Genomic DNA, 16,857 nt, shown 5'->3' with positions numbered 1-16,857 from the left:
GGTTTGCACAGGCATCAGACAACATTTGCCACTTTCTGTCTTCACAGACGAAGCTTGTGTCCCCATGGAAGGAGGGAGAACAAGGCTGAATACAAATAGCTCCATTGTCTTGGCAGGGAATGACATTTATACAGGAATCTGGAAAATAAATCAAGCAGATAATGTTATAAGGTGTAAGATAGTGCACCATGGTCCATGAGGTATCAGGGGTGTAAAGCGTTGATAACTGATAACAACTCACAGAGAATTAAACAAGACACATAGTTATTCACTGTACCTTGCTCATTACCAGTCTTTGATTCCCTACTGAGAACCTGAAAAATAAGAAGTGAATATGTATGAATAATAAAAAGGGAACAAGTATCTTGAATATTCGCATAAATAACTAAAGGATGATTCCTTGGCACAAACCAGAAAGGGCTTCAAGGGCAAAAATAGTTCTTTTGAGTCCAGAATGCAGCACTCATGTCCCCTTGCTGGTACAGGCCAATTCAGAACTCACCACTTAAGAGTTTGTCTCTCTAGATGAAACCTTCAGTTGGACCCTTCTACTGAAATGACACACTGAGGTTCACACAACTCCAGCAGGTTCTCCTCAGTCAAAAAGCCTCTATTAGGCTCCAGTATTTCCCATGTTGATGAGAATATGTGACTTGATGTGATCTATATGACTTTTGCCATAAGACAGTGCTACAGTGGTACCAATACCAATCTCTGCTTTGTTCCTGTCCTGACTGGGAAGCAGCCTCAAGGCCTGTGTGTAGAGCTCCTTCAGGCAGGAACACCTGCTGGAACTGTGTGTTGTACAGCCTGACACAATCCAGAACAGCTTCCATCGTTGCTTGGGCCATCATCTACAACCAGCCAAACTTTCCAAAACCTGAAGGGGCCTACAAGGCTAGAGAGGCAGTTTTCAGAAGGGTAGAGTGGCAGAACAAGGGGGAATGGCATTAAACTGACAGAGGGCAGTTTTGGATCACATATCAGGAAGAAATTCTCTACAGTGAGAGTGGAGAGGCCCAGGCACAGGTTGCCCAGAGAAGCTGCCCCATCCCTGGAAGTTCAAGGTCAGGCTGGATGGGGCTTTGAGCAACCTCGTTCTTGCAAGCTGAATAGCAGGTTTTTAGCACTCCAGGAGTTGTGCTGGAGGTTCCCTGGCATCTGGAATGCTGAACATACTGAATACTTCAAAGTATTTTCTCCTGTAGCAACAGGAACAAGGGGTAATGGTTTTAAACTGAAAGAGGGTAGATTTGGATCAGATGAGGAAGATGTTCTGGTGAGGGTGGTGAGGCACTGGAACAGGTTGCTCAGAGAAGCTGTGGTTGCCCCATCCCTGGAAGTGTTCAAGGTCAGGTGGGATGGGGATTTCAGCAAGCTGGTCTGGTGGAACTCACCCTGAGAGCACTGTGTGGTGTGGCCAGGAAGAAGTGCACAGCCCAAAGGAGCAGGCAGTAGACTACCCTCACCTCCATCGCTGAGCATTTGCTGCTTTCCTCCTGGAAGAAAGATGTTAAAGAAGTTTAGACATCTGTTTCCACTTTTTGAACACAGTCTGAAAGCAGCCAAACCCATGCCAAAGACTGTCCTTACTGGGCTTGCAAGGTGGATTTTGGGCATTCATAATTTATTACCTTTACTGAGAATGATTTGTGAACCCTTCCCTGAAAAAAAAAGAAAAAAGGATATAAAATCTGTCCAAAACTGAAAGTTACTGCATTAATAATTCACTGTAAACTGAGAGCTGCAGAACTTATTAAAGCAGTTCAGCCTTTAGGTCCCTTTTGAAGAGATTTAAGACAGCCTTGCTTCCATGGGGTTCAACACTGTTGCTCTCTTTGGGCAGTTCCTGAGGAGCCTTGTGAGGTAAGAAACTTGGGCACTCAGGGCTTGGATATCAAAAACTAATAAACAAGGACCAGACTAAGTAAAAGAGCTATTTCCTTTGCAGAAGGATTCAGACCTCTACTCCCTCCATGAAGCTTCCCATGGTCCTTGGTAGGAGCTAAACATCCCGGGATGCAACTTGCTACAGGCATATTTGCTGGAAGAAAATAATTCAGTAAAAGAAATGAAGGAAAAACAATGGTTTAGATCCAATCTTATTATTACGTGCTTTACATGTCCAAGGCAAAAGCAACATCTGCTCTGCATTCAAAAGAATTGAGACACTGATCTTCTATCAGTGGATGAATAAGTAGATTAGGTAATTTACTAAAAAATAAAAACATAAAATCCGTGAGCAAAGACACTAAAGCACAAAACAAGTGCTCAGTTGCAAAGCAGGATGATGACTAGATTTCAGGAGATGGCAGCATGAAAAAGCTTATCAAATCACCGTGCCTTGACAGGACCCACTCAGCTTTCCCCCGACACATACTGATCAGCACAGATGAAGTAAATCAGAAGCAGAAAGGGTGCTGCACTGATGGAGCAGAGATGTGTTTTCCTATCCAAGAGACTCCAAGCTCTCACCGTCTGTCAGCATCAAAGGCCCAGGCACACAGGTGGCTGCCCCTTTCATCTGGGATGTTTGTTCACCTTGCTGTGCTTTTAGATCTTCGGGTTTATTACCTAACTGTGAAATAATCATAAATGTAGAGCTTGACTGATGCACTGAATTTCTAAGCTAGCTCTAAAGGAGAGCCTTGTGACAGCCTCTTGAATTCAACTGTTAATTGGACAAGCATTTCCTGGGTTAAAAGCTAGCAGCCATTACCTCTTCTAAGGAAATAAAATGGATAAGAAGAAGTGAACCAAAATACTTGGATCAATATTGCCAAAGAAGGGGAGGTGGCTGGGAAACACCTACAGCTCTGAAGCAAAAGGTTATATCAAATTCTTTCCCGATTTCTGCGGTCATTAAGTGTTGATTGTATGCTCGTAGCCCTAATTCCATTTCACAGCGACAGTCCTTAAGCTCATCATGCCTCACCATTAATTAATTCACATTCATTTTGTATTTAATCACCGATGGAGCTCCACCCAGGACTGTTACCTTTGAGTGAGGCAGAAATCTGGGACACCTTCATGTATCTCAGACTCACAGAGATACTGGCCCCTGTTGCCAGTGAAACACTGATCTCGCTCAGCTGCATTGCTTGACTCATCATGGAAACCTCCCAGTCTCACCAATGCAAGAACCTGCCAAGGGAACTACTGTGCAGCAACAGAAACTTGGAGCAAAACAAGTAATACAGCAGCAAGTCACTGCCACCTTAGGAAAAGACAGGGATACAGTGACACAGGGCCACATGAAAGCATATACAGCTAATCCTCTTCCTCCAAAGAATCCAGTTATGGCACTTCAGACAGAGGATAATTTATCTCTTCTCATAAACTACCTACTGCCATTAATGCTTAACTTTTTAAGCAGCTGTAAACACGTTAATTCTCTCTCCCAGAGGATTCTGTTCCATCAGGACACAGGTACACAAGCAGCTGAGTTGTCAACACTCTCTCACGTGAAAAGGACTTTCTAGTGAGAAGACACTTCCACATCCACAGGTTTCTCCCACCCAGCTCAGGAGACCATCACCAGCTGCTGATCCTCCTTCTCCAGGTCATTTCAAAGCCCTCAACAGAAGGGAAAAGCAAAGAGTGAGTGGATGGACAGTGGTTAAAAGAGAGCAAAGAGCCCCTTAAAGCAGTAAAAAGAAAGGTAAACTGATCATGCATTTAAAAATTAATCCATATGCTGCTTAATGCATCATAGCCTCAAATTCAAATCCCTTACTCTGTCACTCTTGTTGGCTTAAAACTGAAGTATTCTGTAAAATCCTACAAAGCTATACTCATTTCCTCTATCCCCAAGCACATTCTTGCTTTTAATTGCTGGCAGGATGTGCTGCATGGCAGTCTGGCCCCACATGGGCACAGCAAGGAAGGAGGGCTCTGCCCAAGCAGTGACAAGTGTGGGAACTACAACCCCACACTCGTGGACACAAGGTCTCTCTCCAAAGGGTTCTCCATCACCTGCAGTCACCTCTCTCCCCTTTCCACATGACAAACTATAGCTAAGTTTACAGGGAAAGTTATAAGCTCACGTTGTACAAAATTAAGGTTTATACTGACCTTGCCATAATTAGCTGAATAAATATATTTTCCCAAACAGTACGAACTTGCACTGTGTGTATTTAACATTCAATAAAAATACTAAATACATTGTTACAGAACCTAATCTATTAGTTTTAGGGCTTGAATGGCTATGATCACTTGCCATTACTACCATGCAATTTGAGGCTGCAGCAGGAGACTTTGGAGTGTTCAGCATGGTCATTCAAGGATAAAAAGTAAAGCTCTTAATTCTCCCAGAATGGTATTAGTTGTATTTTTAAAGGAATCACACTTGAAAAATTTAAATGAAGCAAGTTCTGAGAGTTATATTTATAGTTAACTTGAGCCATAAGAAAACTCCAGATTTTCTTGTAAGTTACAGCACCATGATTAGAGACCAATTACAAAACTTCGAGAAAAAAATAAATCAGAGGCTAAGTAATTATTTTCACAGATGCAAAGAGACGTAAAACAGAGGAAGTAAGTGCAAAATAAATACAGCCACAGCAATTAAATGCATTTTAGATTATGAATGAACCAATTTCACAGACCACTGATATTCCCAAGCAGTTCTGGAATAGTGAATTTTTGTGATAGTACTCACCGTTTTCAGAAGCCTGGGTTCTACATTAAGCAAAGTTAACCCGGCTAGAGATCCTCAAGGTATCAGATGATTGTCTAACCATTCATCTGCTGCCATCGTGCCCCAGTCTCACTCTCACAGCCTTACCCAGTGCTCCCTGGGTGCTCTGATTCAGTTGGAGTTTCCCCACGAAGAAATAACCTTGGGCATCAGCTGCTTCTTGTCTCGCCTGACTGGATTAATGTTGAGGAATCTGCAGGTGACAATGAAGGTTTTGCATTGCAAAATGACAAAACAAGTTACAAACACACCCACAGAACTGCCAGATTGCCACCTTTGCCAGGAGTCCACACTGATGAATCACACCCACGTGGTTGGTACCCTTCCCCCTGGTAGAAGAGGCAGCTTCTGCTCTTCTGTATTTCACAGAACTACAGCATGGTTTGGGTCAGAAGGGACCTTAAAGATCACCCAGTTCCAACCCCCCTGCCATGAGCAGGGACACCTTCCACTAGACCAGATGGCTCAGAGACCCCATCCAACCTGGCCTTGGACACCTCCAGGAATGAGGCATTCACAACTTCTCTGGGCAACAGATCTTCTAAAAACCCCAAAATAAAATCTTATCAAGTTAATGCATCACCTTTTATAAATCCAAGATGACACTGCTGACAAGAGCACAGCTAAAAAGCTCAGTGAGCAAGTAATAACCTTTTCTTTAGGGACACCCAATTGTAAGGGGTGACAGTTTTCTGATGAACCTCGTGCCATGGTCACTGCTGGCTCTCCTAAAACCACCTCACCTCCCACAGTCAGATTCCCAACAGCCAGTAACATAGAGCAAGTAGTTTATTGTAACAGATGAGAAATTCCTAAAGCTCTTCCTACTAACAAGGCTGCTTTCAAAGAGCTTTAGTCACTAAATCGTTCCACTTCCTTGCAAAATGTTTACAGGGTTCCCTGAGATACTGTCATTTTGTCTGCTACCACAACTCCAATCATTCCTCAGTCACGGGCAAATCTTCAAATTTTAGCTGAAAAGTAGGTATTATTTACTGTTCTGTTTTGATACAGCCAGTCACATCTCACACCAGCACCAAGTAGGAATTTAGCCAAGCACAACCACACACAGCCAACACAACCCACCTGGGAAGGTTAAATTACTTGTACCTGATACAACAGCAGGCAGAGATGAATTTAAAGAAATACCTCTAAGTAACAGGGGCCAAACCCCAATCATGCTGAAGTATGGATACCTGCCTTAAAAGGCTTCTTGCCCATGTCACCTGGAGCTGTGCTTCTACATACCCTCCGAACCTTTATGATGGCAAAACTGAATGCCCCTTGATTGCCAAATTTCTCATCAACCTCAGCAATAGTACCCAGAAGGACACAAAGACCAGCATACTGCAACACTCCGACACACACCTGCTTCTCCCAGAAGGGCAGGCTGTGCGTTTGTGCTCCCAAGGGGCTTGGAAAGAGACTGAAACCATGACTTCCAGCAAGGGGGGCACTCCAAACCCTGGACCAGCAGCATCAGTCTCAGGCTTTACAAGCTGGTCAGGGTTGTTTGCATTCCTCAGGCTGGGAGGCGTGTGTGCCCAGGCACCCAAAGGGAGTGGTTTGTCTTCCCAGCTCTTGCAAAATCCAATTACTCAAGATCTACAACCAGCTGCCACAATGCTGAGCTGTCTGATTTCTCGGAGATCAGAAACATCTCAGAGAACTTTAACAGCAGCCAAAAGGCAACTGTGAAAATCTGTTTTTACCATCCCTTTGGAAAGAGTTAACAGATGTCTGAAAATTTATGACTTTTATATAAATACCTTGTATTTTATAGAGTTCAACAGATATGTTGCTACACAAATCAAACTCTGCACGACATCCCAGGTTTCCATCAGAAACTTCACTACCATATGAAAAAAGATGTCTTTGTGGAAAAAAATCAAATAAGTAGATCTGTAATTTTGGTGTGTTTGGGGTTTTTTTTAGCTATACTTTGTATGCAAACAAAATCTCTTCAGAGAATCTTGTTAAGATTGAATAAAAACTTTGGAGTTTAAAAATAACATTTTGTTGTTCTGTTCCTCATTTACCTTTTCCCTCATCCATGTCCCTATTGAACAGTTCTTCTGTTTAAGAAGTCTTCAGTTCTTCACTATACACTCAGGTGATTCAAATATGCATTTATCCATGTTACTGAACAGAACAGGGAGACTAAAAAGAGGCTCTGAAGATGCACAGTAAGGTCAGTTCAATATAAACCAACAGAGGGGAAAAAAAGAGGGAAAGAAGAAATCCTGAGAAGTTAAAAAATTCCCAGTTATACTTGCGAAAAAACCCAGTAAGCTTTCCAACTGTTTGGATCCTAAGCTATCCTGAGAGTCAGGAACCAGAGCATCCCAGTGAGCAAATTAAAACCTGAAAGCCTCAAATGGGGACTATATAAATACTTTGCTCCCCACCCCACCCCAAACTCCTCCTGCAAAGGATTTAACAGCATACAAACTCATTCCTGAACAGAACCAAGCAGACATTTGAACAGGTTTTTATACTGCTTTTATTTGCTGAGTTTGGATAGCATGCATCATTTTACAGCACCGGTATAAAGTCAGTGAAGCACACAGCTCGTAGGAACTTGTACTGTGGAATGTCTTCAAAACCATTACCCTCTCCCCCCTCCACCCCAGTACATAACACATATCAGGGCAACTTCCTTATGGCTAAAAATACTCATAGCAGCAACTTTTAAAGAAAGGTTTATTAAATCAAGTCATTGCACTTGGGTCATTTATTGCTATAGCGAGCAAAGGCCATTAAATAACAAACACCTTCCATTCGTGGCTTTAACTGATTGTCTTGGTCCGTTCGTCCTCTACAAGCTCCCACACAGGCACAACTTCCACAGAGCGATCCATCCCAGGATTTGTTTTGTGCTCCAATCACAGTGAAGAGCTTGAATAACAAAACTGGGTATTCCACTAGGCTCAATTCTTGCTTTTCATCACCTGCTTTGGAGGTGAATTCCAAGCACGGGTATAGTGTCTGACGAGAAGCATTACTGCTGCACATGATTCCTCAGTATAAACACTTGGCTCAACCCTTCATTTGTGGTGCATTTAGGCAATTGGAAGTTAAAAGCATTAATATTGAATCAGCTTATGAGCAATTTGACTAGCAAATATTACTCAATACCTGCATAGTGTATTAATCAAATTTCATTAACTATTTGAATCAGCAATTGACGAACATACTCCAGCTGACTTTTTGACATTTAATATTTTATGATGCATCAACTGTGGAAAAAGTACACTCTCAAGAAGTAACACTTCCATGTCACTTGAGCAAGTGACATACTAAATAATTACTATATTTATGACTACTCCCATCAATAGAAGTTTAATTACTTCTTTTATTCGTGAAGTTGCCAAACTATGTGACATTTTTTTGTCATTTAAATTACAGCAGATCAAATGGAGATGAGCTGATTACTAACAGAATTAATGTGTTTTGACTGGCTTCCTAAAGCTTTATGTATGGGTTTTAATTCTTTAATCAAACAAACACAGCAATAAATACCATTGTCTCCCATCACTTTGCATATTACTTGTATATTATTCTGCTGCAAGTGCTGAGCTCAGGGGTTAAAGATAATGGTAATCCACAAGATCTCAGCTGCTAAAGACACTGTCTTGGACACCAGCACAATGATGTCAAAGCAATTGTTCCAATCACTCATTAAAATACAAAGGTGTTATTAAAGTTAGAGGTACACAGTACACTGAGAAAGGTCATGGCATAAATATATAAATATTGAGACCTTTTGAGAGTATCAAAGTTCCAAAGGGATTTATTTGGAGACATGTTATAAACAAAACCTGACTATTGTAAAAACAGATCGAGATGCATATTGAACCATTACAAAGACTTCAGTTTAGATACACAGGTACACAGACGTTGTGACTTTTCCATGCTGTATACTGGAGTATTTTAGGCACAACAGGTTAAGACTGGACTCGAGCCTTGTTTCTGTATTTCCTGCATTTTGTGGTTTTACAAACTGACTTTTTTTTTTCATCATTTCATGATTCAGTCCTAAATCCCTTTTTAATCCAATAGTGCAAGTGACAAACCGTTCTGCTGAACTACTCGGATTAGATCATCCGTTCTCACTACAATGCATAGGAGTTTCACCTGCTTCATTGCACTAACAAATTCCTATCTCATTACTCATAAACAGCACAGTATTAATATTCTCACTGCAGACAGGCACAACAGCATAACCCTGGGTGAGACTGCCAAAATTATACAAATATCATATATTCCCTTTTGCGTGTAGGGGAAAAGTAGTGACTACAATTACAATACGGTTATTCCACCCCTCCCAATACACTATTTTACAGATTAGTTGTAAAGATAGATCACCCTATTTATAGTATAGATCTCTTTAAAAATTAAGCTACAGGTATTCCATAAAAATCTATTAAGAATTCCCTCTCCTTTCTATACAGATTCAGTAGTATTTTCTAGCAAACCAAAAAAATAAGGTCTGCAATTCCAGCACAGTAAGAAATAAGGCCTCTTTTATATTGGCAAAAAAAATTACACCATTATTCTTTTTTGTTTTCTTATCTCTCTGAATATAAGACTATATTCCTTTTTTTTACTATATTTTTTAAGACTGTAGAACAACAGCATCCATTATTATGAAATAAGAGTCAGTTCTCCTTCTGTTCAACTTTGAATTCCTGGTGAGTTAAAAACATTGAGTCCATAGCTCTCATGTAGACATCACTGCTTTCTTCAATTTTTCTATTTCAAGCTGGAAAATGGACATTTGGAAGAGAAAGTCAGTCTTAAAGTAGCAATAAAGGAAAAGTCTTCAGAGCTTTCGCCAAAGTTGTAATATTTTCAAATACACTGGAGTAAATAATATTATAACATTATTGCATATGACAGGTCAATATTTATAGCTGATTTTGTAACACTATGTTGCTAAACAAACAGGAACTTATAATCATTAACAATTTGCCTACAGTTCTGGTACATCTTGTTGGATAAACTCACTCTGAACAAAGCAAAGCTGGGTTATGGAAGCACCTGTCGTGTCCCAATGTGAGGCTGCATCATCACCTCAGAGTAACTCCCTAAACCAGCTTTCATACAAAACACTGTGCCTTGATCAATTTGAATTTCTTCAAATGCACTTAGAGGACACCTGGAAGTTACCTCTCCTTCATCCCCAGTGCATATTTAGGGCGACTGCATTGATTGTTTTAGAGCCACGTTAAAAGGTGAACTCACGAGAAGTTGTTCTCAAGTGTCAAAAGTAGCTTTGGAGTCAGTAAGATGCACTACTTCCCAAATAAAATGCCCTTTTGTACCAGACCGAAATAATTTCCTACAGTGAGCTCATCCTGTTAACTACTTAATGGCATCATACTGCAAAGCAGGCAGTGGTATTCATCGATGAATTGAGAAGTGGTGTTCATTCATAAGGAAATTTTTCAGATGCATTCTGTTCTTTTGGCCAATTATCCACATTTAATATTTAAACACTTCATAAAAAATTTAGAGAAGTTTCCTTTTGCCCTGTTTTCCTTTCGATTCCCTAAAGTAAATCTGTCTTTCAAACTTAAAAGAGGAAAGTATTACCTGTATCTCTTGGACCATGTCCAGCTGGACATATTTCTAGCAACACTAAACTGAACTCACATCTCAACACCCACACACATTGTTGCAAATAATATTCCAGATAAAGAAAGCTGAATTTGGATCTTCTATATACATCCAACTGCCTTGTGAAGGATTCATTCAACCACACACTAATACAGCAACACAAAAAAAGACTCAACAGGTTTATTGAGACTTTCTTGTGACATCAAATTCCAGACCAATGTCTTACAAACTTCTGAATACCCATCCCATCCCAGACCAATAACGTTACCTCCAGATTACTTCGCAACAGCTTCTCTTCTTCCAAGTCCTTCTTTAGTTTTTCCAGTTCTCTCCTAATAGTAAAGATAACAGAAATACAAGTTAGAGGGGGGCAGAAAAAACCTTCACATTACTGGGGACATAGGCCTTGTTTAAATTTTACAAGTGGAATTCACATATGAAGGTACATACCCACTAGTGAATTGTTACCCAAATCTGTTGGACCACGAGCTTCCACCACCTCCCAACACTTCTTATCTATCACTATGCACCTATCCCTAATTTTTAATCACAATTTTAAGTAGGCTACTTTAAAGTCTGTACTGTTATATTTAACCTGTAAAGTTGAATTTAAGCTAAAATAACCTGGTGATTTGAATTAAAATATAAAATGAAATTTGAACTGAAAATTAAGTATGAATTAAAAATGAAATAAAACATATTTTATTTCATAATTATGTTCAAGCAAGAAAGTGCTAAGAATTACAATCACACACGATGGGGTCACCATGATCACCAGTTTGAAAAGCTCAGTAATATCCTTCTCTAACAGTCAGGTGTGCACAGTGTTACACAAGGCCAGCACATGTACTTATGGTATTACCACAAAAAACTACCTACTTTTCCTTACAATGAAAGCATAAACTGTTTGAGAAATACTTTCAAAAAGCTGTAGTGAACGCAGAAGTTTAAAGTAGGAGAGGAAAAAATGTGTACAAATTCCAAAAATTTGTACGTATTTAGGACATTGAGCTGGATTAACTTTGAAAGAAAAGTTCTAAATTAATATTAATATATTATCATACAATACTTTTCTTAATTTTAAGTGTGGCATGAAAGACATTTATAAGATTCTATACATCCCTTTGGAGACTGAGAAAGCAAATATTTACCCATGTTCTTTCTTCAGTGCTTCTACTAAACCCATCAAATCATTAATCTGAGTCCTGAGCTCTTCCACAGAAATTTTTTCATCATCAGTTTCTCCTTTAAGATGGATGTCTCCAGGTAAAAAGTCGAGTATGACAGAACTTGGTCTCTGAGATGAAGATGTAATTGGGCTGAATGCAGATGGCTGAAAAAATAAATTAGTAAAAAGGTAAGAAATGAAAACTTTATGAGCTGACCACTTACAGCACACAGGTTTGAGCAGGGTGGGAGCTAAACTTGCACAAGTTTCTTTAATTTTCAACCTAAAAGGTAAAAACAAAGTCCAGTTCAAATGTACTACTGTAATAATGAGACAGTTATTTCACACAACTCTTAATTAAGGATTTCCCTGAGGTTCCTGAGGGCACTAAAAAAGTACTCACAATGCAGTTCTCTACACTTAAAAATGTGATTTAATGGAACCCATTGGATCATTATAAATAAACTTTTGTGCACTTTGCTGATCTGTTTAGTTGTTCTGTCTGCCAGGAGACTAAAGTCTGAGCAAAACTGGAAGCTATTTGGGAAATACCACCTGATACAACAGTTCTCACCAGAACTGATGCACTTTAGCCTAAAGATAAATGAACTTCATACTGAAGTTTTTACTATGAACTTACACTAAATAACACAGCTCACTTCAGTTAAATGAAATCATTTGCCTTTAGGTCATTGTGTCAACCTGCACTGAAAACACAAGCAAATGAACAGAACACCAAGCTGCCTGGTACCCCTCTAGCTCCTTGGTATCATCATACCTTTTTTGTTTCAACTGGCTTTGGTTTGGCACTTTCCTCTTCTTTCTGCACCTTCAAATTTTTTTCTGGAAGCACATTCTGACTTCCCTGGTAAACCAGTCACAAAAAATGAAAAGGTTTTCAGAATTAAAAAACAAACAAAAAAATTAAATTAGAAAAAAACAGAACTGTCACATATTTCTAAAGATTCAATAGTAAAGGGGAAATAAGTAATGAAACTTAAAATTGCTAGACTAGCAGATGTTCAACTAAACTTAAAAATAGGAATCTTGGGCAGGATTTTCAAGCATATCTGCAATACCAAAGTCCTTGAGGCTTTGGGGAGCCTGTAGGTGCTTCCATAAAACACAAATGGCTGGTAACTATAGATGGTACCTGGCATAACTGAACTGTACAACACCCAATGACAAAAACTGATTTCAAGGACTCTGCCCCACCTGCTTCTCATTTTCTGACAATCTCACATCAACATGTAAGATCACAAGTCCCACATTACAGCAACAACAATAAATCCCAAATTTGTAGTGACCATCTGTAAGCCTTGTAAGACACTGAAGACACTTTCAAAACTGTGTGTATGTGCAACAACTATTCCACCATCAGTCACGGCAGAAGAGCTGAGTATTTCCTGCAGCAACACCCCATGGAACAGAAAGACTCCCCCAGCTGCAACTCAATCCCACTGTTTCTGTTGCACTCACTTCCCTGCTGGGAATGGATATTCCTCTAGACTCAGTCTGTAGGAACTGAACCTTTGTGGCAATTTGCTCTCAGGTAAATGGTTCACAGGACTGTTTCCCAGCGCAGTCCTGTTTCCTGGGAAGTTAGTTAGTAGTTCGCTAGTGGAAAAACACCCCCAGTATACTCACAGGACTGCTATTGAAACGTGAGGGCAGCCTCCTACCAGGCATCTTGGGCCGGTTCGCAGTCGGGTGTGACAGATTATCTGAGGTAGCTATTACATCATCAAAGCTTAATGGATCTAGAAAAAGATGGAAACAAAGACCACCATCAAGATCAGAAAGTTTTGCTGGGTTCTTTTTATCACTTTATTTTCCTTAAGAAGAAAAAATAAAAAAATCAGAATTCTTGCTATTTTAAAGATTTTCAGCATATACAACACAGGAGCCACATGAAACAACTAACTACATGACTTCGACATACCTGGGAAATCATATTTTCCCCTTCAAAAAAATTAAGAATTAATTGAACTAGGATTTAATTTCAAGTTATGAACAGAAGTGCTGTAGTAGTATGGCAGCATAAAACAAACTTATCAAGTAGCTGCAGAAAAACATAATATTACTTCTTTCAAGAGCTGCCATATTCAACTACTTGAGAGCATATTTTGTTATTGCTAAACTTGTATGAAAATGCAAGTTTAGTGACCAAGACAAAAATAAAGGTAACCTAGTAAAGTACACACTGGGGTACTCCATGCATTGGTGAAAGTAAGTTAACAGCATTAACTGCACATACTTCTGTGCAGGTACTTTTTTTTTATACGCAGTATCTAAAGATAATACACAGCTTCATAAATCTGTAGTAAAACACTTCAAAACTCCATTCTCATACTTCATTAAATCTCATCAGTCTCTTTATGCTCACAGCTCTAGTAAACTCTCTCTCAGATCAGCAGAAATGCTTTATGTCCTCTGAGAAGAGCCAATTCAGGGAAAAAAACTATTAACAGAGAGAACTGAACATAACTAATCTAAAAACACAAGTACTTCACCTAATTAACAACTGGACTTCTTAACTATTTCACCACAAAAATAAACATACTTACCTGGCAACAGATGTGTAGTGAGATTGAGTTGTGATTTTTATTTAAGCATTGACATAAGATTACAGTTATTATATATCATTTTACAACCCAAATTCATCACTTATTTTATTGACTTTAACTAAAATGCCACACAACATTTACTACAGGCACCAAAAGTAATATTTAAGATTTTGGGTTTGATTTCTTTTTTGTGACCTCTGATTCTTCCTTGACATTATGATTTAGTGAACAAAATCTATGATACTTCTTTCCCTATGTTTTCACTCATTTTGAATCTACAGCAAGAGGTCAGATGAGAATAAAATCTCCAGTAAAGACCGAGCCAGACCACTCATACCCCTTCAGTGTCTGGATGACTTAAAATAATCTGATTATTCCAAGTTTTACTCACACATTGTAAGCTAATTTATACCTGCACGTACTGAGTTTTCCACTGAATGTTTTAATTGATTTTAATGTCTTCTCTGCGTTAATATCCTTGAAGTCCTTAAAACATTCACCTCTTCTGGACAGCCCTGATTGGATCTACTTCATCCCCCACTGCCTTGTTGAAATGAAAGCATTTGTAACACCATCTCTTAACAACCAGTTTTGCTGCTTTTACGTCTACTAAAGAGAATGTCAAAACAGTCTTTTGCAAACATGCAACCCTATCTGCAATTAAAAAAGCAGGGAAGAAAAATAAAGAAGGGAGAAACAGAAGAGTGATGGATGGCAAGCAGATGATGGAAAAGAGGATGAGGGGGGAATAAATGTGAAGGGATTTCTGTTGCCAATACAACATTTAATACAAGACAAGCAACAGTGACCAAAGGGTGTATCTACATGGTCTTTACTCAATTATCAGTGATCCCAGAGTACTAACCCATCACAGAATCACAGAATGGTTTGGCTTGGAAGGGACCTTAAAGAATACCTCATTCCACACACCCCCACCACAGGCAAGGACACCTTCCACTAGACCAAGTTGCCAAAATGTAAATTAGGATTTATGTTCAGTATTATTAAAAAGGTAATAAGAAAAATGTTTATTTCCCCCATCTCAGTAATTTCTGACTGTAAACAATCCTCCTTTTGTCATTCTGCAGAAATGACAAATCATTTGGTAGGAAATTTAAATAATAACTATAAATTGAGTTGCTGTTATGACTGTAATGTCAGCCCTGTCTCTGTGAACAAAGCAAACATGAGGCATATTAAGAATATTAAGAACTTACTAAGAATAATGTGATGTTCTGGAAAAAAAAAAAAATCACAGTATTTGAAAAGGTCTGAAGATCAAGACTGCTACAGTCTTGAACTGTAAATTATTTAAATATAGATGGTGGGATGACACCAAAGCCAAGAAGTTTTTCCACGTTACTAGGAGCTTCTAAAGGAAATTGTTACACCTGAGAAAATTGCTCAGCATTAAAATATTACCAGCAGATTACAGCTAGAGGGAATTAGGACTGCACTTGCATTTTCATTTTTACCTCTCCATTGGTATAGGGAAGAAATTAGAACACAGATTGGTGGGGATTTGGGTTTGTGGTTTTGGCGGTGGGTTGGTTGGTTTCTTTACAGGCTTAGGGGGATTATTTGATTGTTTCTCTTTTTAAACAGCATTTTTAGTTATTTTAAGAGAAAATTAAACCAATAAACCTTCAAATCAATAGACATACTGATGAAACCCACTGTAAATTCACAGTTTACACCCATTTCAATGAATAAAGTGATTTTCAATTAAGATTCTTACAAACAGCCTGTAACTGTTGAAGGAAATCCCATCATAGTGCCAAAAGAGCAACACCACACATCTGGGGATACTCTGGGTCAAAACAGGATTTTAAGGCTGAGCAAGGACACCTTTTTTTCTAAACAGACAAGCTAAGCTTTAACAGTTACACAGGATGGACTACTAGAAATGTCTCTTCTGCAAGCTTACCATGGATCCATCACAGAACTGTTAGGAGCTTTGGTATAATAAGTGAGAGGTTTTGTTAAGATTTGTGAATGTATTCACAGCAGTTGGCCTTAAAAAGCCTTCACAAAAAGAAGCAAAGCTGAAGGGGTGCCCGAAGAAATTATGATTCCACTACCTCATGTGGCTGGGGTTTAAAACCCCAAGATACAAGTGAAATGTATCCAATATTTTAGAGGACAAAATCTCACATTAATCTGCAGAGTAAGAAGATGGCAGCCCTTTCTCCTGTTCCTCATCCTGCTGAGATTTCACCCCTCCAAAATTTAGGGGACAGATGCAAGCTTTCAAATATTTTTATGAGCACTCCAGCAATAGTGAGGTATTTGCTACAATTAAGAATGTGTCTAATACAGAACTTCTAAAACTACTGTTTTACAAGACTCATGATAATAAATAGTCAACACTAGTGGATCCACTGCCTAAAAGCTTCATAATTGCCTAATTTATGTGTACAGAATCATAAATCCCTTCAACCTATATATACCTAAAGGTACTGAACACATTTCACTACAAACAAACACGAGGTTTGGCTTATCAATAGCTGAAATAGTTTTTTCTTATTTGTTTTAATTCCCACAAGTTCCTAACTGAAAAGCATACTTAAAGTAACTTCTTTAACAGCTAAGGAAAACAGGCATTCAAACAAACAAAAAAAGCATTTTAAATAGAAACTCCAAAGTTTTACTACCAGTAACTGCAACTGAAAATCACGCTTATGATGTTAAGAAGAGGATATGTGTATGGAATAAAGCATTTGGATTTCCTTATAGATTGTTCTCTTACCAAAATGGAGAAGGGTAGGGTAATTTCCTGACACGTAAGAAGGGAAACATGG

At 38.9% G+C, this 16,857-nt stretch overlaps 2 protein-coding genes across 2 annotated transcripts in view; both read right to left on the bottom strand.

The window, feature by feature from the left end:
- LOC114065049 (adhesion G protein-coupled receptor F4-like) overlaps window positions 1-1,502 on the bottom strand; it is an 8,639-nt gene extending 7,137 nt beyond the window's left edge. The window contains exons 1-2 of the mRNA XM_027898633.1: window positions 1,398-1,502; window positions 278-314 (exon numbers count right to left, since the gene is read on the bottom strand). Coding sequence (XP_027754434.1) covers window positions 278-314; window positions 1,398-1,475 — 115 coding nt within the window. The 5' untranslated portion in view covers window positions 1,476-1,502. The remainder of the gene's footprint in view (window positions 1-277; window positions 315-1,397) is intronic.
- Window positions 1,503-7,183: 5,681 nt separating this feature from the next.
- Window positions 7,184-16,857, bottom strand: part of CD2AP (CD2 associated protein) — a 66,051-nt gene continuing 56,377 nt past the window's right edge. The window contains exons 14-18 of the mRNA XM_027898627.1: window positions 13,137-13,249; window positions 12,268-12,354; window positions 11,473-11,654; window positions 10,590-10,653; window positions 7,184-9,464 (exon numbers count right to left, since the gene is read on the bottom strand). Of these exons, the coding sequence (XP_027754428.1) occupies window positions 9,423-9,464; window positions 10,590-10,653; window positions 11,473-11,654; window positions 12,268-12,354; window positions 13,137-13,249 (488 nt within the window). The 3' untranslated portion in view covers window positions 7,184-9,422. The remainder of the gene's footprint in view (window positions 9,465-10,589; window positions 10,654-11,472; window positions 11,655-12,267; window positions 12,355-13,136; window positions 13,250-16,857) is intronic.

This window comes from Empidonax traillii, unplaced genomic scaffold, assembly GCF_003031625.1.
Source record: "Empidonax traillii isolate 1590-97213 ecotype Southwest subspecies unplaced genomic scaffold, ASM303162v1 scaffold609:size479882, whole genome shotgun sequence".
Taxonomy (NCBI): Eukaryota; Metazoa; Chordata; class Aves; order Passeriformes; family Tyrannidae; genus Empidonax; species Empidonax traillii.
This window is presented reverse-complemented; position numbering and strand designations above follow the sequence as displayed.